Source organism: Eurytemora carolleeae, unplaced genomic scaffold, assembly GCF_000591075.1.
Source record: "Eurytemora carolleeae unplaced genomic scaffold, Eaff_2.0 scaffold198, whole genome shotgun sequence".
Classification (NCBI taxonomy): Eukaryota; Metazoa; Arthropoda; class Copepoda; order Calanoida; family Temoridae; genus Eurytemora; species Eurytemora carolleeae.
In genome coordinates, this window is record NW_019396106.1 from 122,199 (window position 1) to 149,731 (window position 27,533).

General features: G+C 35.1%; 5 protein-coding genes and 1 long non-coding RNA gene across 6 annotated transcripts; 1 reads left to right on the top strand and 5 right to left on the bottom strand.

Moving 5' to 3' along the window:
* Positions 1–1,927: 1,927 nt before the first annotated feature.
* Positions 1,928–9,626, bottom strand: LOC111695099 (ubiquitin carboxyl-terminal hydrolase 25). The gene is made up of 9 exons (XM_023464286.1): positions 9,440–9,626; positions 8,962–9,057; positions 8,272–8,600; positions 7,809–7,922; positions 4,967–7,164; positions 4,127–4,271; positions 3,743–3,844; positions 3,297–3,507; positions 1,928–2,470 (listed from the first exon to the last, which is right to left on the bottom strand). Exons 1-9 carry the CDS (start codon positions 9,528–9,530, stop codon positions 2,361–2,363), a joined length of 3,396 nt encoding a protein of 1,131 aa, XP_023320054.1. The 5' UTR covers positions 9,531–9,626; the 3' UTR covers positions 1,928–2,360.
* A 4,765-nt stretch (positions 9,627–14,391) lies between these two features.
* Positions 14,392–16,023, bottom strand: LOC111695104 (uncharacterized). Its single transcript, XR_002763775.1, has 3 exons — positions 15,774–16,023; positions 15,092–15,136; positions 14,392–14,920 (listed from the first exon to the last, which is right to left on the bottom strand). It is a non-coding gene; the product is annotated as an uncharacterized LOC111695104 (long non-coding RNA).
* A 2,602-nt stretch (positions 16,024–18,625) lies between these two features.
* Positions 18,626–21,102, top strand: LOC111695094 (TLC domain-containing protein 2). Its single transcript, XM_023464281.1, has 3 exons — positions 18,626–19,266; positions 19,604–20,050; positions 20,892–21,102. Exons 1-3 carry the CDS (start codon positions 19,060–19,062, stop codon positions 21,084–21,086), a joined length of 849 nt encoding a protein of 282 aa, XP_023320049.1. The 5' UTR covers positions 18,626–19,059; the 3' UTR covers positions 21,087–21,102.
* A 25-nt stretch (positions 21,103–21,127) lies between these two features.
* On the bottom strand, positions 21,128–22,547 carry LOC111695096 (N-alpha-acetyltransferase 40-like). The gene is made up of 2 exons (XM_023464283.1): positions 22,118–22,547; positions 21,128–21,333 (listed from the first exon to the last, which is right to left on the bottom strand). Exons 1-2 carry the CDS (start codon positions 22,519–22,521, stop codon positions 21,138–21,140), a joined length of 600 nt encoding a protein of 199 aa, XP_023320051.1. The 5' UTR covers positions 22,522–22,547; the 3' UTR covers positions 21,128–21,137.
* Positions 22,529–25,380, bottom strand: LOC111695092 (KICSTOR complex protein kaptin-like). Its single transcript, XM_023464278.1, has 4 exons — positions 25,181–25,380; positions 24,458–24,663; positions 23,795–23,917; positions 22,529–23,313 (listed from the first exon to the last, which is right to left on the bottom strand). Exons 1-4 carry the CDS (start codon positions 25,364–25,366, stop codon positions 22,566–22,568), a joined length of 1,263 nt encoding a protein of 420 aa, XP_023320046.1. The 5' UTR covers positions 25,367–25,380; the 3' UTR covers positions 22,529–22,565.
* LOC111695093 (ubiquitin-like protein 7) lies at positions 25,354–26,587 on the bottom strand. Its single transcript, XM_023464280.1, has one exon. The coding sequence runs from the start codon at positions 26,572–26,574 to the stop codon at positions 25,465–25,467; it is 1,110 nt and encodes a 369-aa protein (XP_023320048.1). The 5' UTR covers positions 26,575–26,587; the 3' UTR covers positions 25,354–25,464.
* Between the last annotated feature and the right edge of the window lie 946 nt (positions 26,588–27,533).

The window sequence follows — 27,533 nt, forward strand, 5'->3', positions numbered from 1 at the left end:
AACCAACTTTCCAGAGATTTTCAGGAAGCTAGAAATATTAACTTTTAACCTTTAACCTTTGACTTAAACTTGTATATTCCGAGCTGGGAACTTTAGAATGGTGGATATCGATTATCGAGATCAATGCTTGATCCTCTCTTTTTCTTAATCTCGAGACTAACCTTATCTTGTACTTGTATCCTGAAAAATGTATAAAATTCAACCAATCAGAGTCACGTATCAGAAGCCGGGAAATTTGAAATTTTGCGCGCCATTTAAAATTAATTTACAGAAACGGGAGGGACTCTAATTTTTTATTTTTCTGTTCTATATTCAGAAAGAGTGTCTTAATCAAGAGAAAATAAAAGTGTCCACATTGGATATTCGGGTTAAGCAGTCGGGATTAAAGGTTGAATGTATCCCATTCTAGAGTTCCCAGCTCCGAACTCTTGTTTATTTATCTTCCCTCTTTTCAAAACTTATCATATTTTCATTAAATAGAAATATTAAAGATAAAAGTGTATTCTCGGAATTAATTTTTTTAAGAAAATGAAAATACCTTGAAATTAATTAAAAACTTTTCCTTTGTCAGAAATCCGAGCATCTATAACAAATAATGTTATTTCTAATTAAAACTTTGGCAGGGGGTTACATAAATCATGAATCTTTGCAATTTTAAATTAATCTACGCTAGTTTTTATGATGTAAGTGAATTAAATAACTTGGTTTAAGATTAGTTTAAGTGTACTAATCTATGCATAGTAATTATGTCGTTTCTACGAAACATCGAATTTAGAAAACAGCACAGAACGGTTTATTAATTCAATGAATTCAATTTGGTTCACCCGTTTCTTTAATTTCTCGAGGACAATCCTTTAAAACCTATTGGCCGATGTAACGATCTTCAATTATTTGTAAAAAAAACATATTTTTTCTCTCCGACACTCCGACACCCACCAAGTAACTCGAACAAACAACAAACAGGAGGTAATCCGAGAACAGATGACGTAGGTAGTTACCCCGACAAATATCTTTCCAAAAAAAACGGTTTTTTGGTTACAAGCTAATAAATTTTCGGGGGATTTTTACAATTTTAACGTTTCTGCACATTATGTTTCAACCTTAGATTATATCCAAAATATAAGTGTACAAATTAAGAAACTGAAAACTTGATCTAGTCTTAATGCAATTTAATATTTCTTTTCAACAGTATTCTATCTATATTCTATACTGCAGAAAATGTGAAGGGTTACTCAGAAAAAAAAACCCGGGATTAGCGCTGTTTTACATAACACAATAAAAATAATTGCAAGGTTCATGTTTTGGAATAAGAATTGCTACCCTCACAGTTACAGGGAATTTAAGTATACTCCCTTTCATTTTTCGCGAACACTCCCATTTATTTCATAAATCATTAAAACTCGAAAAAATTATTGAAATAAAGAGAACTAAGTACAAAAATATTATTTGGTTCTTAGAAAAAAATATCTGCGAAACTTTTTGGAAACAGAAACTATTGAAAACCTGGTTTTATATCGAGGACTGAATAGAAAACCTGGTTTTACATAGAGGAATGAATAGAAAACCTAGTTTTATATCGAGGACTGAATAGAAAACCTAGTTTTATATCTAGGATTGAATAGAAAACCTTGTTTTATATAGAGGATTGTATAGAAAACCTAGTTTTATATCGAGGACTGAATAGAAAACCTAGTTTTATATCGAGGACTGAATAGAAAACTTAAGTTTACTTAGCGCTTAATCGAAATGTTTAAACAAGGAAAGCAACTTATTTTGTTCCTAATATGGTACGATCTCGATTCACGTTCTGTTATTTTTCAAAAATATCTTTTTAAAAGATATATTTTTCAAAAATATTTTTGTAATTAGTTTTTCTTTAAAGTATGTGAGAATATTTCGTTTATCATCAAGATTAATCAAACTTTCACAAGTTTTCTAATTTTTATTTTTGGAAAAAAGCATTTTAACAAGGAAACCTGAATGTTAAATATATAGTTAAACAACGCCAAGATTTGCAACTGTACACTGTACAAGAAAAGGTATGTACACGGGGATATAATTAATCACATTTTCATTCCAAGATATTAGTTGTAATACAATCCTTGGATTAAATTGAAGGTATTAGAAATTTTCTGTAATAAACAGACTTTTATCGCAGAATTAGAAGAAATCTGCTAACCCTCCTAGATCTGTTAGTTCCGCTAAATCTGCTAACTGTTCAAGATTTGCCAGTTCTGCTTAATTTGCTAACTGTTCTAGATTTGCTAATTCTGCTGAATCTGCCAACTTCTCTAGATCTGCTAGTTCTGCTGAATCTGCCAATTGTTCTAGATCTGCTAGTACTAACTGTTCTAGATCTGCTAGTTTTCCTCTGCAAGGACCGTCTGCATGATAGCTTTATAACTGTTTGCTAGCTTGAGATCTGCAGCTTCTTTAGGATATATCTTGATGGTGGGCTGCTTGATTACAACTAAACATAAATATAATATAGAATAATGTGGAATATATTTTCAAGGATGGGGGGGGGGGTCTTAAAACAGAAAATTCTTGAATAAAGATAAATTTTTGAATTTAAACTGAATTAAATGACTAAACTTTATCTCAACATCAAGATTAAATTAAGATTTAATCCGATAGAGAGTAATCTTCAACATAAAACTTGAACTAAAGTTTTATAAAGAATTTAAAATCTGAACTTTAAATAAAATATGTAATTAAGTTGAATAAGCCCTCACTCGAAATCGTTAAAATTAATATTTGCTTACTCGAAACTAAAGAAGAAGAAAAGAAGCGCACAAAAATAGATATTACAGTAATTTTTGAAACTTTTTATTAACTTTATATTGATAAATTTAAATTTACAGACATAACTTTTATTTTAAGTTTGGATCTGAAAGTTTTCAGGGCCCAATGTGCGGATTCCAAAATCCAAGAATTCCCTCAAAATGTTCTGAGTATCTTTTTTTCTCATTATGCTTTACTAAAAATCTATTTTGACACATTATGCTAAATATTCTAGCAGCATCAGGGGACACAGCTTACAAAACGGAAACGTAGTTCAGATATCCTCTACACCCTACTTGAGAAATATAAGAAAAAAAAAACATTAAAAAGTGAGAGAAAAAACAAATTCCAAGCCTAGCTAAAAACTAAGGCCTAAACTTTAGCTTTTCTTGGACTAAGACCGAAATTATGCATTTATCCTAAAATTAATAAGTGAACACATTGGATATCGAGATCAATAGTTCAAGATTAACGAATTATAGACCCCAGTGTCTGTATAATTATCTTTATACCTGAGTTGTCGTCCGGAACTACAGTATTGAATATAGATATAAGATAATCATGTTTATCAGCTGGCATCTGTATATCTAGTAGTGTACACCATCTACCCCGGACACCCTCCAGTACAGCACCATCCCGTCCACCACTATCTGCTGAGCTATTAGTTCTAGCTTGAAGGATATTAATCGCTGGAACCAGAACCCTGCTCACAAACCCAGCAACCTACACAAATCAATCAATAAGAATTTGTGTATTTTTGTCGGAAACTTTTACAATCCTTTCGAAAAACATTTATTAAAAGTTTGTTAAATCGAAAAACTTCAGAAAAAATAGAAGAAATAGTTTACAGAGAATCACTGAATAAAAAATGTAATTATTTGCAATTAATTTAAAATGTTTTGAACAATTATATGTTTTTTCTTTATCCAAAAAAAGCATGGCTGCATCGGCCAAATACCTGCGAAGGATTACTTCCTCTCTCGAATTCTTCAACTAGTTTCGAGTTTAAAGATTCAACCGCCAGGTGGAAATATTTTACAAGACCTCGTTTATTCATGCCCTAAATATATTTGTGATATATCCTTTGTATACGACCAATAACCAGCCTAAACCTAGTTAATTTTTGGAGAACAGTTTTTTATTTCTGATTTTCTACTTTATGTCGAAAAGTCTTTGTTATTTATCTCACACACCATTTTTAATCATTTTTGATTAATTAAAAGCAAAACATAATTTTGCAAATAAAATAACAAGGTTTGTATTTTTTCTCGGTAATATAATATATGCTAAATTAAAACATTTCATTTTTCCGTATTAAAAAGCTTGAGTATTAAAATTGTACCTTGTCCTCATTTCCTGTTCCTGTTTGTGTATCCTCAATGAGATTCTGGTTTATGATGTAGGATGTAGAGAGTAAATCCACCGCCTCTTCTACTTTACTCTCATGATACCGTTCTACACCCAACACGAAGTAGTAGCAAGCGATTCTAAACATGTTAACATATTTATAAATGAATTTGGTTTCACGATACTAGGGCCGTAACGCGGGGGAGGGCCGAGCACTGCGGCCACATGTCTTACATTTAATTGAAAATTGTTAAAAAAGTCATGTAAAAAATTGATAGGAGGGGGAAGGGGGTCCAAAAACCGTTCTCTAGGAAATAACCAAATGAGTTAAGTTATTATTTAAGGTAAAATAAGTGCTTTTTAACTGTTAACGAGGGCTTTACAATAACTCAGTTACGGGCCTGCAAGATACTTAAAGGTTTACCTAGGTGTGTATATTTTTTTAAATCACCCCCCCCCCATATTCTTTAAAAATCATTTTCCCCTCTGAGAAGTTAGATATGTTGGAGCGGAGCGGCCATTTTTTATTTGGGGTTTCTTTGCTGAATTTGGGAAAGTTAATTTTTTGGGAAAAAGTATCAATTAAGGATAAAAAAACTTATTGTGTATATTAACAGTGTATAATAATCTTTTTAAATTTTCCAGTATAGCCCTTTTTTTCTTTTATAAGAGATCTGCTAGAACTAACAGTCCAAATGTGATTTAACAATGGTTTATTCCATCAAGTTACGAAGATATAGGGATTAGAAAATTAGAGTTTGAGGTAAGCGTTGGCATTATTAAAGGTTTAAGTCAATAAGTTAAAATAATGGCTCCCCGGAAAACATTGATTTACCTGAATTTATGGTAAGCTTTATGCCAAGCTAAAATCTCCTCAGCTACCTTTAAGCTTGCCGGACTCCGCAAACCATTTTCGGCTTCACGTATAATAAATTGTTCGAACTCTGTTCTCTCCACTATTCTCCGGTGGAATATTTGCTCCAGGAGTGCTCGTTTCACTAACTCACTATCCTTCGGAGATTGAACAATCATCAGATACTGTAGGAATGAATCAAGTTTATTGTCTCCTTCTTTATTTTTGGCACGTTGGTACAGATCCGTCATCACAGCGTTCAACCATTTCTTCTTATCCATCTCCTGGTTGGATATCTCACGGATACAGTTACTGGTCACCTCGTGTACTAGTTTAGCGTGAGACAGGGTTAGATCGGGTTTAGTTTCGATAATCTGGCATTCAGGATCATCTCCTATTAGAACTCCTTCCTCGATCTCCTTGGTTTTCCTGACACTCTGCTCCTCCCAGTCTAGTATTTCGCCAGCAAACCTTTTATTATCCTCTTGGACATATTCTTCCAGATCTTCAGGAATAATTTCTCTCATTTCGGAGTTGATGAGACCCTCGGCCTCTGATTCCAAGAGCAGATCAGGTCTACTTGCATCTATATACACCATACTATACGCTGATGTGCTCATTCGTCCTCCTACACTCTCCTTTTTTAAACTCTTCCAACTAGTCTCCGTGACACTGTTATCATTGAACTTTAACCAAACCTTCTTAGCAGGATGATAAACATAGGCCCAGTAGTGTCCTTGGTTAACACTACCCTCGTGAACCATTACAGCGTGGAGTTGGTAAGCTTTATTCTTCAAGGTCGGAGTATCATAAATAGTTTGGATCTTCTCTTCAACCTCCTTCAAGGCAGAGTTTAAACTGGAGAGTTCCTCCTCTATCTCCTGTTTCCACCTGGATAAGCAGGAGGAGAGCACCTTGAGTTCAAGATCAGAAACATGTTTAGGTTTAGGTCCAGACACCTTGGGAACCAGGATATCAGGCTTCAGCTCAGGTTCAGCCACAGATTCAATCTCCATAGGAGTTGAAGAGTTCTTCTCCGGGGTTTCTATTCGAATAGGGATCTGTAGGGATCCGTCAGGAAGTGTTTTTAGCGGAGATTTCTCCATGCTCCCGCCACATGTATCTAGATTCACCATGGAAGACGCTGGCGTGAGACTGACAGGAGAGGGGCAGGGAGAATCAACCTGCATTGCATTATTACCAGGAGATGATATCTCTCGTGGGGATAGAACCTCCTCTCCAGGAGATAATTCAGCGCCTGATCTAGCAAATTGCATCGTACGGTTTAGTATACTGACTAGAGGTATCAAGGGACTGCTATCATTACCGTACTCCAAGTAGGAGTGGAGTAACGACTTTAATCTCTCTCTCTCCTCTTTCAGTGTTTTAACTTCGTCTCTTTTAGACCGCGTCATGTTCTTGTTCACCTCTAAATATCTGTCCATATATATCACAAGTGGAAAATCCAAAAAATTATTTATCTTTTCCGCCATCCCTTTCTCCTGGTTATACTGGAACCTGGATAGTTCTAAGAATAATACCGGAGGAAGGGTTGTAAACCATCTTTCTTGCCAGGATTTTCTAGATGGAGGAAGCCCGGATACACCGTGTAGGTCAGATTGAGAAGAAGTATCTATGAACTCGTGTGCCGTGCTTGCCTCTAAACTATCGTGAATATCACTGAATAGATTAACCTGAAGAGGCCACTGTCCACACTGTTCCTCTCTAGAGAACTCCAGACCCTGATTTTTCCCTTCTATCCTGACCCGACCATAGAACAGATCAAACATTGGATTCCTCCTAGCCACCGCAGTTTCCACCTTATCCGACTCAGGAGCTACGCCAACAGCCTTCTCCTTATCACACTTCTCCGTATCCGCATCCATAGCCTCCGTTTCAGATTCCTTGTTGGTAAATCCGTCCAGTAAACCAGAGCTACCCTTATCTCTGATCTTGAAGGCCTCCTCCAACCACTCTAGGAGTTTGTGCGTAAACTCGGATACGTCCTGCTGGTTGTTTGAGTAGCTACACTGTCCACCACCCAGGTATCCTCGGAGTATACCAACAGCAGCACTAGGATCAACATATTTGCGTTGAGACCCCAGGAGAAGGGAGAACAGTTTTCTCAATTCAATCATAAAATCTAGAATCTTCCGTTCCTTGTCATTTCTCGGGTCCTTCTAAAAATAAATTTAATACAAATTTAAAATTGTGATTTTAGCTAGAAACTAGAAAAATCTTGATTTTGTTTTTGTTCAATAAGCAATAAATTTGGAAGCAAGTTAAACATGTTATGCAAAGAAAGAGGTACAATCAAGGAAGAGGGAGGGGAAGGGGGGGGGGGCAATTTTTTTTATTATTTATCATAAAAGAGAAGCATTTGGAAAATAATCAGAAATATTCCGAAAATGTCAATTCCCCGAATTGAATTAACAGATAAATAAGAGAACAATCAATTAAATGCATTCAAAAACAAGCTTTGCAATCAGATAATCTGGAAGAAGAATGCTCTAGAAGTAGATCAGAGGCGTATTCAGGGGGGGGGGCTATGGGGACACAACCCCCCCTCGGACCAGCGAAATCTAGGGATTTCAGAGGTTTTCAGGCCCACCCCCCGGAAAAATTCCAAAATACGCCCCTGCAGATATTTCTAGATTAAGAAATAAATCCCATTGATCTCGAAAATATAGAACTAAATAATAAGTCGAATTGGACAGAAAATGTTAATGCCTCTCAAACAAGAACTATAGAGTTCTCAAAGTATCCTGCAGATATTTCTTAAATATGATGAACTTTTCATCCAATTCACTTAATTTTGTATTACCTGGGGTGGTTTGAAATGAATAACTAGACGCCTGAAAGCTGGTAGATGAAAGAAGCTCTGTATAACAGCACTAAACCAACATGTCTGCCCAACATTCTTCAATCCAACAGGACACTAGATCAAACAAAAGATTAATATTTAAAAAAAAAGTCAATTTATGAATCTAAATTTTTTTTTTGATGCGGGAGGGTAATAATGAAGCTTAAAATTTGTTGAACAAAATCTAATATAGCAATTATTTTTTTAAAAATTCAAAATCCGAGGTTTCATTTCACGAATATGATTTACAGAAACATTCACTACAGGCACAAGTAGAAACGGCTTGAAACTGGGGTATAGATTTCCAAGAATTTTTAACTAAGGAATCCGATTTCCCATAAAAAGTACAAAAATATTCCTTCAACGGGTTATAATCAGTATTGAAATAAAACTAAATTTTAAAAAATATTCTGTTTTTTCTTACATCCTTCTCTCTCTTCCGTTCATTAGGATTCTGTCCCTCTATAGAACTCCGGCTGTTAACGGACTCAAGTAAGGACGCTTCCAATGCTTTACTAACATCCTGGTCCTCCTGACTGACACCAGCAGGACGGGATGATGTTGCTGTACTGATAGTAGAACTACCCTCTGCTAACGACATCTCTATGGCTCGACGAAGGTCGTCCTTGTCCTCAGTGAGGTCAACCACCGGACGTTTAGAGTGCAGAGCTGATGGGTTCATGATTACTGCAGGAGCTGGTGGCATCTTCTCTTCTACTTCCTCAACCCGTCCTCCCTGTTCACTACTCCACTCTAGATACATTAAGACATTTTTTAATCAGTTCATTGAAAAGCTCTCAACTCAGAAGTTTTGTTTAAATTTTCAGATTAAATAAAATCTTAGTTATAAATAAAAAAATATTTTTTAACATTAAGTTTAAGATTTAAGAAACACGCTTAAATGCTTACAGTAATAAACGTTAAAATATCAATCAACCAACATTAAGTTTAATATTGAAGTCAAAGTGTTCCCCATTAAATGTTACTTTTCACCTGTCCTATATATTTTAAAGTATATTAAAATATATTTTTTAGTATCGATAAAAATTTATCTTAGTATAGATAATATTACAATTTTTTTATTCATGATGTACAAATTTGATTGATGCCTCACCTAATAATATTTCAATTGCTCGGTTAAGGTTGAATTCTCCTGATGGTTGCCTGGATCTATCCAGAGCCATACATAGTTCTCCATCCTCAGATATACCTAGGATATACATACATAGTTCTCCATCCTCAGATATACCTAGGGTATATATACATAGTTCTCCATCCTCAGATATACCTAGGATATAGATATATTCATACATAGTTCTCCATCCTCAGATATAATCATCTTAGAAAGATTATATAATAAATTTATTCTTATTTAAAATTCTTATAAAACGTTTAGTCACAGCTAGGTGCAACTGGGGTAATTGTTGGGTGAGGGTTTGAAGATTTAAGGTATGTGACATTTGTTTAAGACGAATAACTGTAATCTTATATCTTTCTCCGACAATTTAGATCTTTGGACCCCCCGGAGTCGGGGGGTTCAAATATCCCCAACCCAAAACTGTTATCTTACGTTTTAATGAATCTTTTTTTACCTGTTACATCTCTTAACCTAACAATGTAATCTAGGCCTTTCTCGGGATTCGTTTTCCAGAAAGCAGCAAACGAATTTTTGTCGACTGTCATTATAACTTTCAACAAATATCATGTTTCACTGTAGATTTAGGTTTCTGTAGATCATTGGACCCGCGCCATCTTTTCTTCTTCAATGTATAGTGTACACTTTTGTTGGGAGGATAGAAAAGTAAGACGACATCCACCGGTAAACATTCGTGCGGGTAATGTTACATCGTCTATACGCAACATCCCCCCTACTGAACTTCTGACCTACTAACTTTCCGACCTACTGCAATATCGGACCTACGCCAGCTGTTTATTTTAGTATTATTTGAGGGTTAGGTTAGGTTAAGACAATTTCTGGGCAGAGCGCTGTGGCTAGGACAGGCTAGGGGGCCGAGCGCCGCGAATATAGGACAGGCCAGGGGGCCGGGCGCTGCGGCCACAATTCCGGTACCCGCTCATCGAACCTAGAGGAAACGAACCTAACGTTTTTCTGACCTAACGTTTTTCTGACCTAACGTTTTTCCGACCTAAAAATCTGTAGGTTCGATTAGCGAAATGTCCCAAACTGACCTAAAGATTGGAAATATATTTAGGTCGGTTAAATTAATATATTTTAGGTCAGTTGGGAATATATTTTAGGTTGGTTAAAGCAACAATTTTAGGTTAGATAAGCAATTCATTTTAGGTCGGTTGAGCAATATTTTTTAGGTCTGTTGAGCAATATTTTTAGGTCGGATGAGCTATATTTTTAGGTCGGATGAGCAATATTTTTAGGTCGGTTGAGCAATATTTTTAGGTCGGTTAAGCAATATTTTTAGGTCAGATGAGCAATATTTTTAGGTCGGATGAGCAATATTTTAAGGTCGGGTGAGAAATATTTTTAGGTCAGTTGAGAATCTTTTTTAGGTCGGTTGAGCAATTTTCTTAGGTCAGTTGAGCAATATTTTTAGGTCGGTTGAGCAATATTTTTAGGTCGGATGAGCATTATTTTTAAGTTGGATGAGCAATATTTTTAGGTCGGTTAAGCAATATTTTTAGGTCAGTTAAGCAATATTTTTAGGTCGGATGAGCAATATTTTTAGGTCGGTTGAGCAATATTTCTAGGTCGGATGAGCAATATTTCTAGGTCGGATGAGCAATATTTCTAGGTCGGATGAGCAATATTTTAAGGTCGGATGAGCAATATTTTTAGGTCAGTTTCGAGAAATTTTTTTAGGTCGGATGAGCAATTTTATTAGGTAAGTTGAGCAATATTTTTAGGTCGGTTGAGCAATATTTTTTTGGTTGGTTGAGTAATATTTTTATTTCAGAGGTTATATAATAGATGAGTAATATTTTTTTTAAATGTTTAAATATAAAGTTGAACAACATAAAAACAACAATTTTTAATTAAATTATTATTTATTTTGGGTTAGGTTAGGTTAAGCTCATTTCTGGGCCGAGCGCTGCGGCTAGGACAGGCTAGCTGGGGCTGAGCGCTGTGGCCATGGGTTAGGTTAAGCTATGACACTTTCTGGGCCGAGCGCTGCGGCTAGGACAAGGGGGCCGAGTAATGCGGCCAGGAAAGACCTTTAATTCAAAAATTTTTAATAAAATTAGTGTATATATAGGGTTAGGTTAGGCTCATTTCTGGGCCGAGCGCTGCGGCTAGGACAGGCTAACTGGGGCTGAGCGCTGTGGCCATGGGTTAGGTTAAGCTATGACACTTTCTGGGCCGAGCGCTGCGGCTAGGACAGGCTAGGGGGCCGAGCACTGCGGCCACATGTCTTACATTTAATTGAAAATTGTTAAAAAAGTCATGTAAAAAATTGATAGGAGGGGGAAGGGGGTCCAAAAACCGTTCTCTAGGAAATAACCAAATGATTTAAGTTATTTAGTATTATTTTAGGGTCAGGTTAGGTTAAGCTCATCCGAGCCGAGCCAGGAAAGACCAATTTTATCCATGTTTTAAATATAGATGCATGTACAGGCCCCTACGGGTGTTGAGCCCCCCTCAAAAACCCCGTTTTATGCATTACTGAAACAGTAGTGGTACTCTTCACAATTATGGCAATTATTGGTAAAACAACCTAAAAATATTGCTCATCCGACCTAAAAAAGAATTGCTCATCCGACCTAAAAATATTGCTCATCTGACCTAAAAATAATGCTCATCCGACCTAAAAATATTGCTCATCCGACCTAAGATATTTAGGTCAGAAAACCTTTAGGTTAGAATCATCTAGGTCGGAATATACGGCACCACAATTCCATGTAGCAGCTGTAATACCACGTGCTAGTAGGTCGGATGTGTAGTATAGCGGATTTGGCGTAGGTCAGAAGTGGAATATGACGGATATGTGTTATAGGTCGAAAAATACACCACCATTGCATAGTGCGATATCGATTGGACTAACCGATTGAACGATGGTGTATCTTTCGGTCAGAGCCCGTTCTCTCCCTGATAAGGCATGAACAGTGGACAATAGTTTGGCTATAGTCAGATGTCTCACCTCACGCTAAATTCTTGGTAGCGGCCAAACGCGCTTGCGAAAGGTTGCTTTAATCTGTTTCGTAAAAAAGCGAAATTGTCGCAAAATAACAAATTGATAATTGAAAAAAATGCGAAAATTTCGCTGCAAAATGCACGGAATTTTTTCAAATTTTTATCAAACATTTTGGAAGTATAAGGAATAGAAATTATTAATTAAATATATATCTAATTATGCTTTAAATGTTTGAAGAGCAATTCTACATTTTTTTGGCGAAAATTAATTGTTGCAGGCGGTTGTAGTTACAATACTTGTGCTTTTCGTGTAATTTTTTTCGCGATATTTCGCAAAGTTCTCGCAATTTTTCGCTAAATTCATTTTCGCGAAAAAACACGAAATCAAGAAAAAGTTTGCGAAATACTAGNCCTAGAACTCAGAGCTTTCACACTTTTCAAATCTTAAACTGGAAAGTGAAGAACATAAAAAATTTAGTTATTGCTGTTCATTCAGTGCACTAATAAGAATTGATGTACATGTAAACCAGATCCCCCAAATATTTCCGACCTACACTACAATATCGGACCCAGTAAGTGATTATTTATTAGAGAATAGAGAAATAACAAAAACATACAAAATTAAGAGTTTTAGGAGAAAATATTTAAAAACCCTCCAAAAATAAAGGCCCCCCCATCTGCAGATGCAAAGAATCTTGGATAACTTATCTAAAAATATCTAGGGAAAGGAATTGATATGCCACGAACTCAAATTTTCTAATCGCCATATCTTTTCAACCTGATGGTTAACGCCTTTATATGTCAAACTAAGATTATTTGATCTAACACTAAATTCAAATTTGAAATAATGAAGGTATACCACAATAGGTTATAAAGATTGTGTAGAAATTACAAGGCTTTATGATAGAAGAGGAAAATACATAAATCACCACTGCATTCACTGCATGCCCGCAAAATATGTTAGCTGTCACAAGAAAACGTCAAATAATAGAAAGCTTTAAAAATACAGGGATAACCAGAAAACTGCAAAAATTGGAAGACTACCTTCAATGAACCTACAACACATGAGCAATTGAGTAGTGTAAGACCAATTTCACTTAATTAGTGATTAGATAATTATCTATATTTAAATATATTTGCTTTGTAATAAAATTAAGTATTGCTGTAATGTTGTCTTCCATTGTTTTCTGGTTCTAATGGCATAATGTAAAATTACAAAATTACAAAATTTCCATGATTACTTCAGATTAAATATAAAGGGTTAACCACAAAAAATAGGATTACCCGAGACAACTGAACAGAATATTTACTGTTTTTATCCTTTTCCCTTAATTTTTAGAATTGGGGGGAAATATTCCCACAACCTTTATTTTTGGAGGGTTTTTAAATATTTTCTCCTGAAACTCTTAATTTTGTATGTTTTTGTTATATTTCTCTAATAAATAATTACTCAATAGGTCCGATATTGTAGTAGGTCGGATAGGTAGTATGTCAGAAGTTCAGTAGGGGGGATGTTGCGTATGACGATGTAATATTACCATAAAATCCACAAAAGTTCCTAATCCACATTGCTCAGCTGATAACAATTGAGGTGTAAGGTTGCAAATATGTAAGGTGTAGAAAGTTTAGAAAGTTTGAGTTTGAGAACAACTAATGAGTTCCTGCAACCTAGTGCAAGAAATATGTAGACCAGGAACCGCCATATATGATGCGTCAAATCTATGTACTGCAGTGGGAGAAAATCAAAACAAAGAATTCAGGGGCAACCCATCATTTTTGAGGGAAAAGGGCCTAAGGGGTGGAATAAGAATATATTGCTTTGTATTTTCCATATTGACCAGAAAGCCAAAAATCATAACTATTCGCTCTAACTTGATATATTGACTTGTTTTTTGTTGGAATGTAATATCACATCAGAACTTAAGTCCTTTCCCTTCAACTTCTGTGGGGGCAAGAAATATATAGACCAGAAACCGCCATATCTGATGCGTAAAATTTGTGTAATTTAGTGGGAGGAGATCAAAACAAAGAATTCAGGGGCTAAACATCAATTATGTGGGAGAGGGGATAATAAGATATATTGCTATCGTAGACATGAATAATGATTATAAAACGCAGGAGTACTTGCGAGTATATGCTTTAAAGGCAGGAGAGAGAAATGATAATTACAAAGATTATATTCAAATTGTGAAACTTTATATGGTAAAATTCGGATGTTTTAATAAAAGCAAAAACAAGTTCTCATGATCCATGGGAATCAATGCAAAAAGGGACAGTAGACATAATTCAATGTCTAACAGGACTGCCCACGTAATTGTGTCCCATATAAAGATGTATGCCTGATTCACCTTTAAAAACTTGTTTGGGAAATGCACATTAAATATTAGTCATTTATAAATAAAACATAAAATTCGAGAAAAAATGAAAAGAACGTTATCCGTATTTAAGTACATTTATTTATTGACATTTTATACATTCTATTTTTTAAAAGCAGGTCGTCAAGCTTTATAATTCTATCACACCATAATTCCAAAACATAAACTGAGCAGTTTGTTTCAATGTTCTGACATTTTTTTACTATTTTCCTTCAAGCTTACATTAAGTTTTTTCAGTTTACTGAAAAATCTTACATTTACAAAAGGTTTTACAACCTCCCTAGGCCATCTTTGGTTTATTGCAGTAATAGTTGAAATTGTTTTTTTTCGATAGGATCATGTCCTCTATCCAGAGACTATGTATTTTTTTTAAATATTTTCTCATATTTTTCAACTTCCTCCAACAGATCTTTAGAAGGATAAAACAAGGATCCTCTGGATTTTAAGTCGATCCAATCACAGTTCGTTTTCTCCTCGCCTACTCTGACAAGGCCGGGAACTTTAGTATGGAGTTTTTGGCAATAAACCCACATACATATATTAGTGCTGTTTTGAGGCCTTTTTTGCGCTGAATTTTCCGCACTCATAGGTTCCTGAAAACAGTTAAAGTTAGCTGTTTTCAAGGAATAAGATTCAGAATAAGTTGCATTTTATGTTTGATAATCATCTTTAGGATTAGAAGTAACGATTATGAAAATAGGTATTTTTAGAAAAAATCCATTACAACCGATATAAAATTTTTAATTTGTGGAAATTGAAAATACCTCATATTCTTCTGGTTCTTCTTCTTCTATCATTTCAATCTAGTTCTAAAATAAAGAAACTATTGAATTGATGTAAACCTTGGGAGGAAAGAAGGACTAAACTTTGGGAAGAAGGATTAAAACCATGGGAGGAAGGATGTAAACCTTAAGGGTTTAAACCTTGGGAGGAAAGTTTTAAACCATGGGAGGAAGGATGTAAACCTTGGGAGGAAGGATTAAAACCTTAGGAGGAAGGGTTTAAACCTTGGGAGGAAAGTTTTAAACCATGGGAGGAAGGATGTAAACCTTGGGAGGAAGGATTAAAACCTTAGGAGGAAGGATTTAAACCTTGGGAGGAAGGGTTTAAACCTTGGGAGGAAAGGTTTAAACCTTGGGAGGAAGGGTTTAAATCTTGGGAGGAAGGATGTAAATCTTGGGAGGAAGGGTTTAAACCATGGGAGGAAGGATGTAAACCTTGGGAGGAAGGGTTTATTCCTTGGGGGAAGGATGTAAACCATGGGAGGAAGGATTCAAATGTTGGGAAAAAGGATTACGATCTAGAAGGGTTAAACGTTATGAGGAAAAATTTAATCTTTGGGAGGAAGGATTTAAACATTAGGAAAGACTATACCTAAGGAGAAAGGTTTTAAATCTTAAAAGAAAGTTAAACCTCGGAAACAAGGATAAGTGGGAATCTTTTTACCTTGCTTCTCCTTTATAGTTGTACGAGTTGTACAAATCTCATTAAGCATTTATAAATTTCCCATATCTGAAAGCCAAAATTATATTTAAATAATTAAGTTGTATCCGCACTAACTTGATATATTAACTAGTTTGTTTAGTTGGACTGTAAAATCACTCTGTTTATCAGAGTTCAATCATTTACCTTCAACTGCTATGCACTGGGTTTGTTTATATTCCTCCCACAGTGTACGGTACACAATATGCGTACATCTGAGTTGGGCGTTCCTGGTTAAAGTTCCTTGTGTGGGGGCACTGGGTTTGTTTATATTCCTCCCACAGTGTACGGTACACCATTTGCGTATATCTGAGTTGGGCGTTCCTTGACCTAGTGAAATATTATTTAACAATTTTCATCCTAACCCTGTCAGTCGGATGTACAGATGAAGTTATATGGCACAGATATAAAATTTGATAAATATCATTAAAAGTAATAAATTCAAAATATCGTAATTGTTCATACAAAATTTGGGGAAACTATATTCTTATCAATCAGAAACACAAAGCTTTAAACTACATTTAAACATGGTTTAAACTAAAAAATGTTGTATTATGAATCTTATTTTTCTCTGACTGAGAGAGAGCTGGGATTTCTAGCAGGGGTGTATATGTTAATTTCATGATATTAAAATAGAAAAAATTGCTTCCTTTTGAAATTTAATTTTTAATAATCTTGATCTTCAAACTTTTTATTCCCCCCCCCCACGGAAGAGCGTTACCTAATTTGACATAAGTGCAAGTACGTGCTACTGCATTAAAAAATCGATTTTTTGGTAAACTTTATCTATATATGTTAATTGTTAAAGTTGAATGATATTTATGCACGTCTCCAAGATTCCCCGGGGGAGGGGGGGGGGTAATTACCCCCAAGATTCTATGAAGGATAATTACTCCCAGGAGTCTAGGGGGGTATTTAGCCCCAATAACTTCCCTGTCCTGTAGCAAGAGAGCTATTTGAGCTGCAGGTGATAAAATCTGGAACTTCTGGATACTCATGAAACTTCTGAAGATCTTATAATTGCATAGTTGATAATATTAGATCAACGGAATCTTCTGTGAATATACTAAGAACTATGTTATTAGAATTTAGAATTTTCAAAAATTGTAATCTTTAGCTGTTTTTAGCTTCCGTAACAATTATATTTACTAAAGCTGTACTTTCAGACCAATCAAATTAAAACATTTAAAATTTTTTTTTTTCCTGAGGTAAGATTTTCTGATCGAACAGCGAGAAGAAGATAGGCATGGGTCGGTTAAAGTACGCATTCAATTCTTTAACTTTTACAGAAACTTATTGCTTCAGGTTCAAAAATTTGGTTAAAAAAATTGTAGTTGTATACAGCTATAGTGAACATGGCTCTTAAAAAGGTTGATTTCAATGTGGGTTCTGTCTGCTTATTGGACTATTTAATGTCATGTAACTTGAGCCTAAAATTCGTCTTTCTATTTCAGAGTTTTCTGGTTATCACTATAATTGTTAACTAAATTATGAAGTGCTTCGTTAAGACTAACCTACCATATTTCGAGTAAATACAAATTATTATAAACATTTAATTTTTATGAATACTTTTTAAACATGATATGAGCAATGAGCATACGAGCAAGATACTTCAACTGTCACACTATTTTAAGATGCCTGAGTGCAAATGCATTAATAATGTATTTTAAAGTTTATGATGTAAAAATATGCTTACATAAAGTGAGAATAATATCACTTTCTAATTTTTGTTTAGTTAAGCTGGGGATCCTTTCAATTTTATTGTTAGCTTAATTTGTTGAGAACCTCAAAATTAAATACTCAAACAGGGTTACTCACAAAAGACGAGACTTCAGAGATGATTGTACGAAATTTTTACTGTAGTTTCCTTATTATATTCTTGATTCCCTGCAACTGTTTAAGTGTTTGCTTTTATTGCGAAATCATTTACTGACTAAATGTAAGGTAGAAGTCCAATTTAACCTTGATATTGTTACACTTGCAGGTCGTCTTTATACAGACTCATTAGTCAGAACCCTGTTTATATAATGTTGAACGTCGGTAGAGTTATAACTTTGATAATCTGTTAATTTAATGGTTTTGACATGATACTTATCCAATAAGATAAAATAATTAATAAAATAAAATAATAAATAGAACGAGACAAAAAAGCGACATGCATGAAAACATCATGATCAGTTTTTTTTAGGTCGGAAGAGTCGGAACCCATATTTGTAAAATTAACCCATATTTTACGCGATCTATAAATTGCAATTGGTTAATTGGATTAACCCCAACGATATGCTTTAACGACATCATTTAGAACAACCCTGAATTAACCTATTTTTTAAATTAAGAATTGATATAGTAATTTTGCTACGGTTTATCCCTGCATGGGAGAAATATGGCGCGAACACTAAAATAAGAAAAATGCGGACTGGCCATTAACAGGTTTCGTCGATCATTCAATAATTGTTTCATTTTTAAAAATCAAATTTACTATTTGTATGTTTTATGTCTTGATAAATTCTAAAATTGTACTTATGAAATGTCTGCAGTGCACATGGCAATTATTATATTTTTTTTAGAATGATAAATGTCAACTTTTATAAACGGCAGCAGGAAAAAACTGTATTGCTTAATATTTGAACTATTTGTTTGCTTAAGATTATCGAATAAAGACTGAAGTTTATTTGTATAACAAACTTTTATCAAGGAATAGTGAGTTATCAAAGAGTTCGTTTACGCAAAAAGAAAGCTTTATAAAACATCTCTTGTCTGGTCAAGTTCCTACTATAAGAATGCCGTTTGGGCGTGTTCCTACGATAGGTGGGATCGGCCTAAATGTAAACAACATACGCAATAACGCAGTTCTTCACACAAACCACTTACAAGGCAACTCCTAATACATGACAGAATTGCGTAATTACGAGGTGTAAAAGGCGAGGAAAGTGGAAGAAATATTGCTTTCTCTTCTCTCTCCGGCATTCCTTTGCTTCTTCAGTTCTTAGTTTAACTCGAGGCCGAATAAAATATTATATCCTCGATATCTGGATCTAGTTTTCGTGTAAATTAAATATTAACAAGATCTAGAAACATTTACTAAACTCTCAGACTCAGAGTTGAAAGATCGATATTTCTTTGCGGGTTACAGAGTAAGTTCTATTTTATATAAACGAACTCCCGGCTCTGTAGCTTATCATTATAAATTGATAGTTAAGTGGAAGGAAACTCGCATTTATTGATAGTGTTACACAGACTACAGAACAGAATGGACGTACCAGAGATGCTGGAGAACAACAAGCTCGTGATAACCCTCGGGTTCTCCGTCTTCTCTTTCACCAACTACCTCACTAGATTCATCATACCGGAGAGCGCCTGCAGAACCACACAGCAAAGATGGAAATGGAGGAACGTAGCGACTTCGTTTATACATTCATTTATCACTGGGATATGGTCTCCACTAGCATTTTATCAGGTAACGAGGAATATTTCTCCAAATTTAAAGTTAGGTTAAATACATTTGGATCATAACAAAAATATCAGATATCATAAAATTCGTTAAAAAAAACGCCGGAAACCGCCCTGCTTTTAATTCGTAAGATTCCAGAAAACTGATCAGTGACTTTTCTAAAATTTATTTTCTCCGATAGGATGTGAAAAACCTTAAAATATTGTTAACAAATGAAATGAATTATTTTTGGCGGAGCGTAATCTTTCATAAAAGAAAATATTTCTAATATAACATCTTGCGCGCTTTGGTATAACGAATTAATCGGACGGGAAAAGAAGACATTTAATTTGTTATATTCCAGGCCCCAGAAATGAGTAATGATCTGATAAGTACCTCTACTCCTTCCACACACGCCTTAGTCTCCTTCTCCATAGGATACTTTATATACGACGCACTGGACATGATCATCTACCACAGGAAGAGATCCACCTACGAGCTACTAATACACCATTTTTTGGTCGTTATCTGCTTCTCAATAGCGGTGTTTAGCCACCAGTACGTGGCCTACGGCGCTCTCTCCTTAATGGTTGAGATCAACTCCGTGTTCCTCCACGCCAGGCAGCTCTTCATCATTACTGGAGAACCTAAATCCTCTCTGAGATACAAGACTAATGCTCTCTTCAATGTTGGAACGTTTCTCTTCTTCCGTATCCTGTTGCTGGGATGGATGACGAGGTGGTTGACGGTGAACAGGGACAAGATTCCTTTAGCATTCTTTACTGCTGGTTCAGTCGGACTCGCCGTTATTGTAAGTATAACTTGTGTTTTTTTTACTGTAAGCACCACGGAAAGCGGTGGAATTATTGACGCAAGCTTACATTCATTTAATATAAAAAATCGCTTAGGATTTTTAAAATCGTGTCTAAAAAAATCTACACATTTTAAGAAACGAGTCAAATCCAGACTAAAAAAAATCAATCTCTTTCGTAACAAAATGGCAAAGTTGCGATGGTTTGATTGTATTTTAGATGACCAAATATGCCTTATTGATTTTTTGGGACGCTTGAGTTGTGCAAATTGTGCATGGTCACGGTTAAAAACTCACAATTTTGCAATTCAACCCCAAAAAATGTCTAAAAATATAAAATATTGAGTTCAACGAATGAATTGTCTTTTAAGAAATTGTCAATAATGACGTAATTATAGAAACTGTCTTATGCAATACAAGACTGTAGTGTTTTATAATATTGAAGATAGAAGATAAGGACTGTATAAACCACACCATATAGAGATAACCTTAAAACATACCGCAGGTGCAATAACAAAAAAAAGAATTAAACTGTATAAGAAAATAAAGCAATGTCAAGCATAACTACAATAAAACTAGAAGGAAAATTAAAGAAATTAGAATAAAAGATGACTCGAAATACTAGGGAAGAATAGGAACTGATTACAAAAGGAAAAGGAAGGAGGAGTGAATTGATTTATATTATCTAAATTAAACTTCAGTGTTTAAAAATAAACTATTTGCATAATGAAAACAAATAAAGATCTTTGTTTGTTAACACAACTTTTATTAATCTTTCAATTGAAAGTTAAATTACGCATAAAATCATTTCATACAATAATTCATTAAAATTGTATTTCAGGTTCTCATGAACATAATCCTGTTCTGTAGAATACTATCTGTTGATTTCTCCTATATCCTGAAAGTAGGACGGAGCGAGGACGGAAGGTCGGAGAAATCCAGCAACGGAGGAAGTTGGATCCAGCACAATGCCAAGACCTACATAAACTCCGTTGTATCGGAAGAGAATCAAGAACGGAAGGAACGGATCGAATAGTTCGAACAAGAAAATATTCCCTTTTCACATTTCACTCAATGTTCTAAATATTTATAAAGGTGACAAATGTGCATTTGTTCTTGAAAGTATTATATAGTACTGAGACTCTGGACTAGTCTCATCAACACTGAAACCTAATCCTTCCTTGTAGAACTCTATGGCCGCTAAATTAAAGTTAAACACTGTTAAAATAAGTTTTGTCAGATGAAAAATACTCCTCAAATGTTCCAGCATCCGCACAATAAATCTAAACAAATATATTTATTATAACATTAATATGTGTAAATAAAAATGTCTAACGATCGTCAAAATTTAAAATTAAGAGAGATAAAAGCTAGTTTTATGCAATTCCAATGGCTTAAGTGTACAAAATTTAGTTAACAGAGGTTCAGGGGCGTACTGGGGTGAGGGGGACATGGAACTCTGTGTACCTTCTAGGCTTTATTTATTAAGCTTACATGTAATCTTTTCTTATCAATTGACAATTTGTCCATTTTATGATTTTATTGATAATCCTTAAAAATATCTTAATCTTTTTTAAGAAAATTTTCCTATTACGTTTATTTAAGATTGTGAACAATGACCGCTAGAGGAAGGGTGACCAAAAAAGTTCAATTATGAAGGTCTCTTAATAAAGATAGATTTTACATTAAATATGTTCTTTAAACAAGAGTATAAACAACTACAGGTTTTTAGCCCATAACATTAATATCTGAATTTTTGTCATGGGCAACAAAAAATATTGACAATCTTAAAGTGAAAGTGAGTTAAACCGGAGGGTATGGATATAATAGGAGATATTAACGATCTATTCTTTCAAAAGGAAGAGAATAATATCATGGTTTAGAGAACGAATAGTAGGTTGAAAACATAGTCAGGAAAAAGAAAAAGCTTTGAATCGTGTTTTAGTAAATGTATTAACCTAAGACAACGTACAGCACATCGCAATGAAAAAAAACAAACTTGGTTGAACATCCATACTGTAGGGTTCGGAGAATAGTGTCTGAAAGAAGAATTAGGACGTTAATTACCTTCCAATCCCTTTTCTTCGCCAATTTTCCAGGATTTGCAGTTCATAGCAGTATATCACGTCTACTCCGTGATCCATGTCGAACTGGAAATGTGAGAACGCTACCGGTTCTCCGTCCTTGCTCAGCACAACATGTCTAGAGTTAGAATCAAACATTTCTACAGATTTCTCCGACCTGTCCCAACCTGACGGAGTGTTCTCGTAAAATTCTCTCATGTTCCCTTCCAGTAAGTCAAGAAGGGATTTCTTTAAACTCTCCGACATTTGGTTAACTGTATAAATATCTACGGCCAGCTGTTGGTCTCCAACTAGATAAGTTTCTAGTTCAGGACAATCCTTCAGAATATTCTCCGAGTTTCTCGCTACTTTCACTCGTTCTTGTCGCGAGCGTCGAGTTTGTAACATTTTACTCTGTAACACAACCCCCAAATTAACTGTTTTATAAATGTTTAATTTGAAATGTTTTTAATTAGTCTTGATATAGTATTTAATCTTCTCAGGGCAGTTTCTTTCACAGCTTCAAGATCATGTTGCAAAACCTGAACCCCGCAGGTTGTTATAACTATTAGTTCTTTGACCCCATCCCCAGTAAGGTCTGCATATCTTATTCCTAGGATTGGAGCAGGAAACCGTTTCTCCCATTTTAGTTTCCAACCTGAATCTTCTCTCCTATAGGCTAACACCTTGAGCCCATGGGTTCCCAGCAAAATTGTCAGATTTCCGTCGAATGTTAAATCATCAACCCAGGCGGATGTAACTATATCATGGGCGTCACTCTGCTCTAATCTTTCACAGCTTTCTAGTCCCAGGTTGGTCACGTCGGAATAAACCAAGCTCTCCCCTATACTACAAGTTACAACCATTGATAAATTTTTCTCCTTCTCTCTCCGGGGTAGTTTAGCATTGTCTCCGATAAAGCTTGGAAACAGGAAGTCGAGCGAGGTGCTGGATTTCATAAAAAGGACACAGGTCAAAGGACCCTCAAAATTTCTTGTCCAAATTTTTAGAATTTCGTTTCTGAACTCATCCACCTTAGTAAGCTTGAGGAACCCGCATTCACAAACTGTAGCAACTGTCCTAATCCCGTCCTCTGTATGAGTGTCTGTGTAGAGAGGAACGGATGGATACGGGTCCTGGAACTCAACCAGACTATTCTCCACCTCCAGCTCACAGTACATGTGTCGTAGCTTATCCTCACTAAACAAACAAACAATCGGTCATCATAATTGCAAATGTTCACAAAAGTATTTTCTTTTCTAACATTGTCAAGATTTTTTCTTTTTACACATTTATCCCAATTAACCCATCATAAGAATCCACAATTATTTATTACATTACATTGGTAATAACTGAAATGATAAATATGTTATGCATTGAGTAATGATCAATGTTGTCTATTTGTGCATAATTTTGCATATTTTTCTCTTTTCTTTTGGAAATCTGTATTTTCAAAAAATTTATTTAAACAAATTTAAACTACACCATTTATATATGTATTTATATCTTTGTGTGTGAATAAATCTTTATAATTAAATTAAATTTTAAGATTAGTTATTTGAAAATTTCAAAAACGGTGTTATGTATACATTATTTCGACCCTTGATGCGATTTTAAAATAAAAAAATTATAGAGCGTGGGTTTAATTTTATTAAAAATAAAAAGATGTTTATGTATAAACCTGAAGACATGTATTCTGTTGTCTGAGCCTCCAAGTATCCACAGTTTCTCTTCTCCAACCTGACAGTGTCCGAGCTGGTATGGGATATATCGGAGCTCCAGGGAGAGACAACCCTGGGCCAAGCTGAAAAATATTGAAATAAATATACTTCTTCATATGAAAATTCCATTCCCCCCCCTCCGAACATATTATTTCATCGTGATATTAGAGGGATAAAAAATACATAATTTATTCTCTTAATGGGAGTCCGTAAGGGTATTTTCTCTTAATGGGACAGTAAGGGTATTTTCTCTTAATGGGACAGTAAGGGTATTTTCTCTTAATGGGACAGTAAGGGTATTTTTAAAATGACCATCCAATCAAAGCTTTAACTGATTAGGTATGAATTAGCTAACAATGTTAATGATTTTGAAAACCGACTATTTTTTCTCTCATGAAGTGACTTGAGCATTTCTACAGCAGAAAAATTAATAGGAATTATCAGAATTAAAACCTTTTTTAACCCTTAACGCAAATTTTTCTTTAGCTATATTCTTAATAACTAGTAATTCAATCGACAATTGCATCAATGTTATCAATAAATGAATGAAAAAAATTTAATTTCTTTACAATGTTATACTTTTATCTTGTTCAATGTTCATTATTATTATTTTGAATAGAAACCTGTCAAGCTGTAGTTCAGTGCCAGGTTCCCATTCCGAGTATATGTTTATATACTGATCTTGAGATCCGGAGTCTGAACCCTTGATAATAGTTACTCCAATCACAAAATCGTTCGTCTCACTGGACCGATTAAATGCATGGATGGAAATGATTTCAGCTCCGGGTGGAAGATAAGTAAACTGCAATTCTTGGGTCTGTGGAACTACCTAATATATTCATAAATTAGTTATAAACAGAAATGTTCTCTTCATCAAGAAGGTTCATGGCGAGAACATTCAGAGAAAATTGAAACCCAAAAACTTTATAAAACGTCGTTCCAAAATATTAGTGCTAAAGGTATTTTTATGAAATGTTTCTGTACTTGTCTTGCTGAAATGATTATTTCTAGATATAATAAGCGTTTTAATAAAGCAAAATAAAGCCTGAAATATCATTGTCACAGTGCTATAATATAGAGCTAATTTAACTTTATAGCACGTCAATAATAAAATTCACTATGAAGTTAGTATGAATGATTAAGTACACAATAGTTTCAAAAAAAATCATCATTGCAAGATATAAGTTATGTTTCTGCCCCCCCCCCCCAACAAAAATTAAAATTCTATTAAATCACCTAAACTTACAGGTTTCCAAAGAATTTCATAAATGTCTTTATATTGGAAGACATTTTTATGTGGGGGGTAAAACAATAACCAATTGGTAGGAAAACATATCTTTTCTTACCACACAGCCACAGGGTCGAGCTGAGTGCGTCATGGAGAGATCAAAGCATGAAACCTTCCTGCTGAGGGCAGCAACCAGGAGTTTACAAGAACCATTTATCAGTTTGATCACAGTCTGAGTATATATATTCCCCTGGGATCCAAGGTTGAAAGTGTGCGCGTTCCATAAATTCATTTCTGAAATCATTACAAGAATTTATTTTAAACTTGATTTGATTCTACGGATTAAGATTAATGATAATTTTAAATAACGATGATAAAACATCCAAAATTAGTTAAGATTCATCATTGCATTGCATCTTCATCTCCCAACCATCCGGAGAATATAAGATCCACAGCAGCTTGAATATCTCCACCCATAACCTGGAGAGCGCGTGTTGCTAACCCCTCGTCTATTATACCCATTTCTTTCATGGTAGCAAGCTGACTGGAGTAATCCATCTGCGGAATAGGAGTCGGAGCAAAGGATTGAGCACTGTTTGATCCATCCATCACCTGCATAGCCTGCTGCATAGCGGCCTGGAACATATCAGCTGTGAGACGACTCGACGGAGTAGTTTGAGCAGAAGATGACGCTGTACTGGTTGAACTCCTCTGTGCTCCAGGTTGGTTTAGACCTAGCCCTGTTACTCCCATGAAAGGATTAGCAGAGCCGGCAGCGGCAGCTAAAGCAGCAGCAAGTTGCTCCGGAGTAATCGGAGCAACACGACCTGTCCGTCCGGCCTGGGGACCTTGTTCCTCATCCTCCATCTCTTCATCACTTAGCTCATCAAGGAAGTAACTGCCTGGTTCAGGTTCTCCGGACTCATCTGATGCAGCTGATCGACCCGAAGATGCCTGCTCCTCATGAACCGCAGCAGCAAGGTTATGCGCAGCTTCACACAAGGCTGGATGAGTTTCTCCGATCTTTTTTAGAGTTTCTAGATCCAATAGCTGAATCAGTAGTTCAGGACGAGTGAGGAAAGCTTGAGCTACAAGATCTTCTCCTAGTCCTGGGCAAGCAGCAGATAAATTATCCATGTTCTCACGCAACGCCATTCTTTTTACTACCTTGGAGAAAGCCGGGTTCCTTATAGCGGACCCGAACGCCACTCTAAACCGTTGAATCTCCTCCTCCGAAGCATGAACAGGTTCCGGAGCAGGACCCTGAGCGGGTCTAGCTGGAGCCATGGGAACAATCATAACCAGACTATTCGTCAGTTTACTCACATCAAAACCATCGGAGACTAGGTTTCCCTGCCAGAGCAAACGAATCCGGTCCTCCGGTAGCTTGGTTAGTTCAGCGGCTTGTTTCCGTAGCTCCGGGACAGATTTGATACTTGTCTTCACCTTGTTTAATTTACCAGGAGTTGCTTGGCATAACGTCACTCCAGACATTTTTCCTGAAAATATCATGAGATTATTATAAACACATTCATATCATTGTAATTTTCTTAAATTTCAAAACAGACAACTTTGTATCTTAAGTTAGAGTGAAGGGTGTTAAACATGCTAAAGGTTGGACGATGTGTAATAATATCGAAATAATATTACGAGTAATATAACTATTTAAAGTCATTTTTTTTGTATAATTTGGTGACTCTGAATTAGGATGAGTTGTGTGTTTCTTGAATCAGCTGATCCAACGTAAACCTGTTTAACAGGATAAATTATTACACATACATATTCCACAATTTTTGTCATCAAATATAGACATGGAATTCCCTCCTTACAGATTCATTTTTGATCTGAACCGAAAATCAAATGATAAATAATGGTAATTGAAAAAAGGTTACATTTTCCTTAATTTGAATAATTTTTATGTCGTCTTTGATCTTACCAAAGTTAAAACCTAATATTGACTTCTTGACGATTTTGCGGAGTTTACAGATAGATAGGAAAACATTAGTTTACATATAGAAAGTAGGAAAACTATAGTTTACAGATCGATAGGGAAACATGAGTCTACATATAGAAAGTATGAAAACTAGAGTTTAAAGATAGATAGGAAAACATGAGTTTACATGTAGAAAGTATGAAAACTAGAGTTTTAAGATAGATAGGAAAACATGAGTTACATGTAAAAAGTAGGAAAACTAGAGTTTACAGATAGAAAGGAAAACATGAGTTTACATAAAGAAAGTAGGAGAACTAGAGTTACAGATAAAGTAGGAGAACCAGCGTTACAGGAAAACTTGAGTTTTACAGATAGAATTAGGAGAACTAGAGTTTACAGATAGAAACTAGGAGAAATGGTATACAGATGAAAAACAAAACTGCAAGTTAACAATAGAAAGTAAATTTGGAGTTCAAAGATAGACAGAGGGAAAACTTGAGTTTACAGATAGAAAGTGCAGAGAACATTAATTAACAGA

Bases quoted from the DNA above. Each gene is read 5' to 3' on its own strand.
- LOC111695094 (XM_023464281.1), top strand. From the start codon at position 19,060: ATGGACGTACCAGAGATGCTGGAGAACAACAAGCTCGTGATAACCCTC. The intron at 19,267-19,603 runs GTAACGAGGAAT...GTTATATTCCAG, and splicing joins CTCCACTAGCATTTTATCAG to GCCCCAGAAATGAGTAATGA. The intron at 20,051-20,891 runs GTAAGTATAACT...ATTGTATTTCAG, and splicing joins CAGTCGGACTCGCCGTTATT to GTTCTCATGAACATAATCCT.
- LOC111695096 (XM_023464283.1), bottom strand. From the start codon at position 22,521: ATGTTACAAACTCGACGCTCGCGACAAGAACGAGTGAAAGTAGCGAGA. The intron at 21,334-22,117 runs GTAATTAACGTC...ATATTTGTTTAG, and splicing joins CGAAGAAAAGGGATTGGAAG to ATTTATTGTGCGGATGCTGG.
- LOC111695099 (XM_023464286.1), bottom strand. From the start codon at position 9,530: ATGACAGTCGACAAAAATTCGTTTGCTGCTTTCTGGAAAACGAATCCC. The intron at 9,058-9,439 runs GTAAAAAAAGAT...TGTATATCCTAG, and splicing joins TAGGTTAAGAGATGTAACAG to GTATATCTGAGGATGGAGAA. The intron at 4,272-4,966 runs GTAAATCAATGT...TAACATGTTTAG, and splicing joins AAAGCTTACCATAAATTCAG to AATCGCTTGCTACTACTTCG.
- LOC111695092 (XM_023464278.1), bottom strand. From the start codon at position 25,366: ATGATTTCAGAAATGAATTTATGGAACGCGCACACTTTCAACCTTGGA. The intron at 24,664-25,180 runs GTAAGAAAAGAT...TGAATATATTAG, and splicing joins CTCGACCCTGTGGCTGTGTG to GTAGTTCCACAGACCCAAGA. The intron at 23,918-24,457 runs GTTTCTATTCAA...AATATTTTTCAG, and splicing joins ACTGAACTACAGCTTGACAG to CTTGGCCCAGGGTTGTCTCT.
- LOC111695093 (XM_023464280.1), bottom strand. From the start codon at position 26,574: ATGATATTTTCAGGAAAAATGTCTGGAGTGACGTTATGCCAAGCAACT.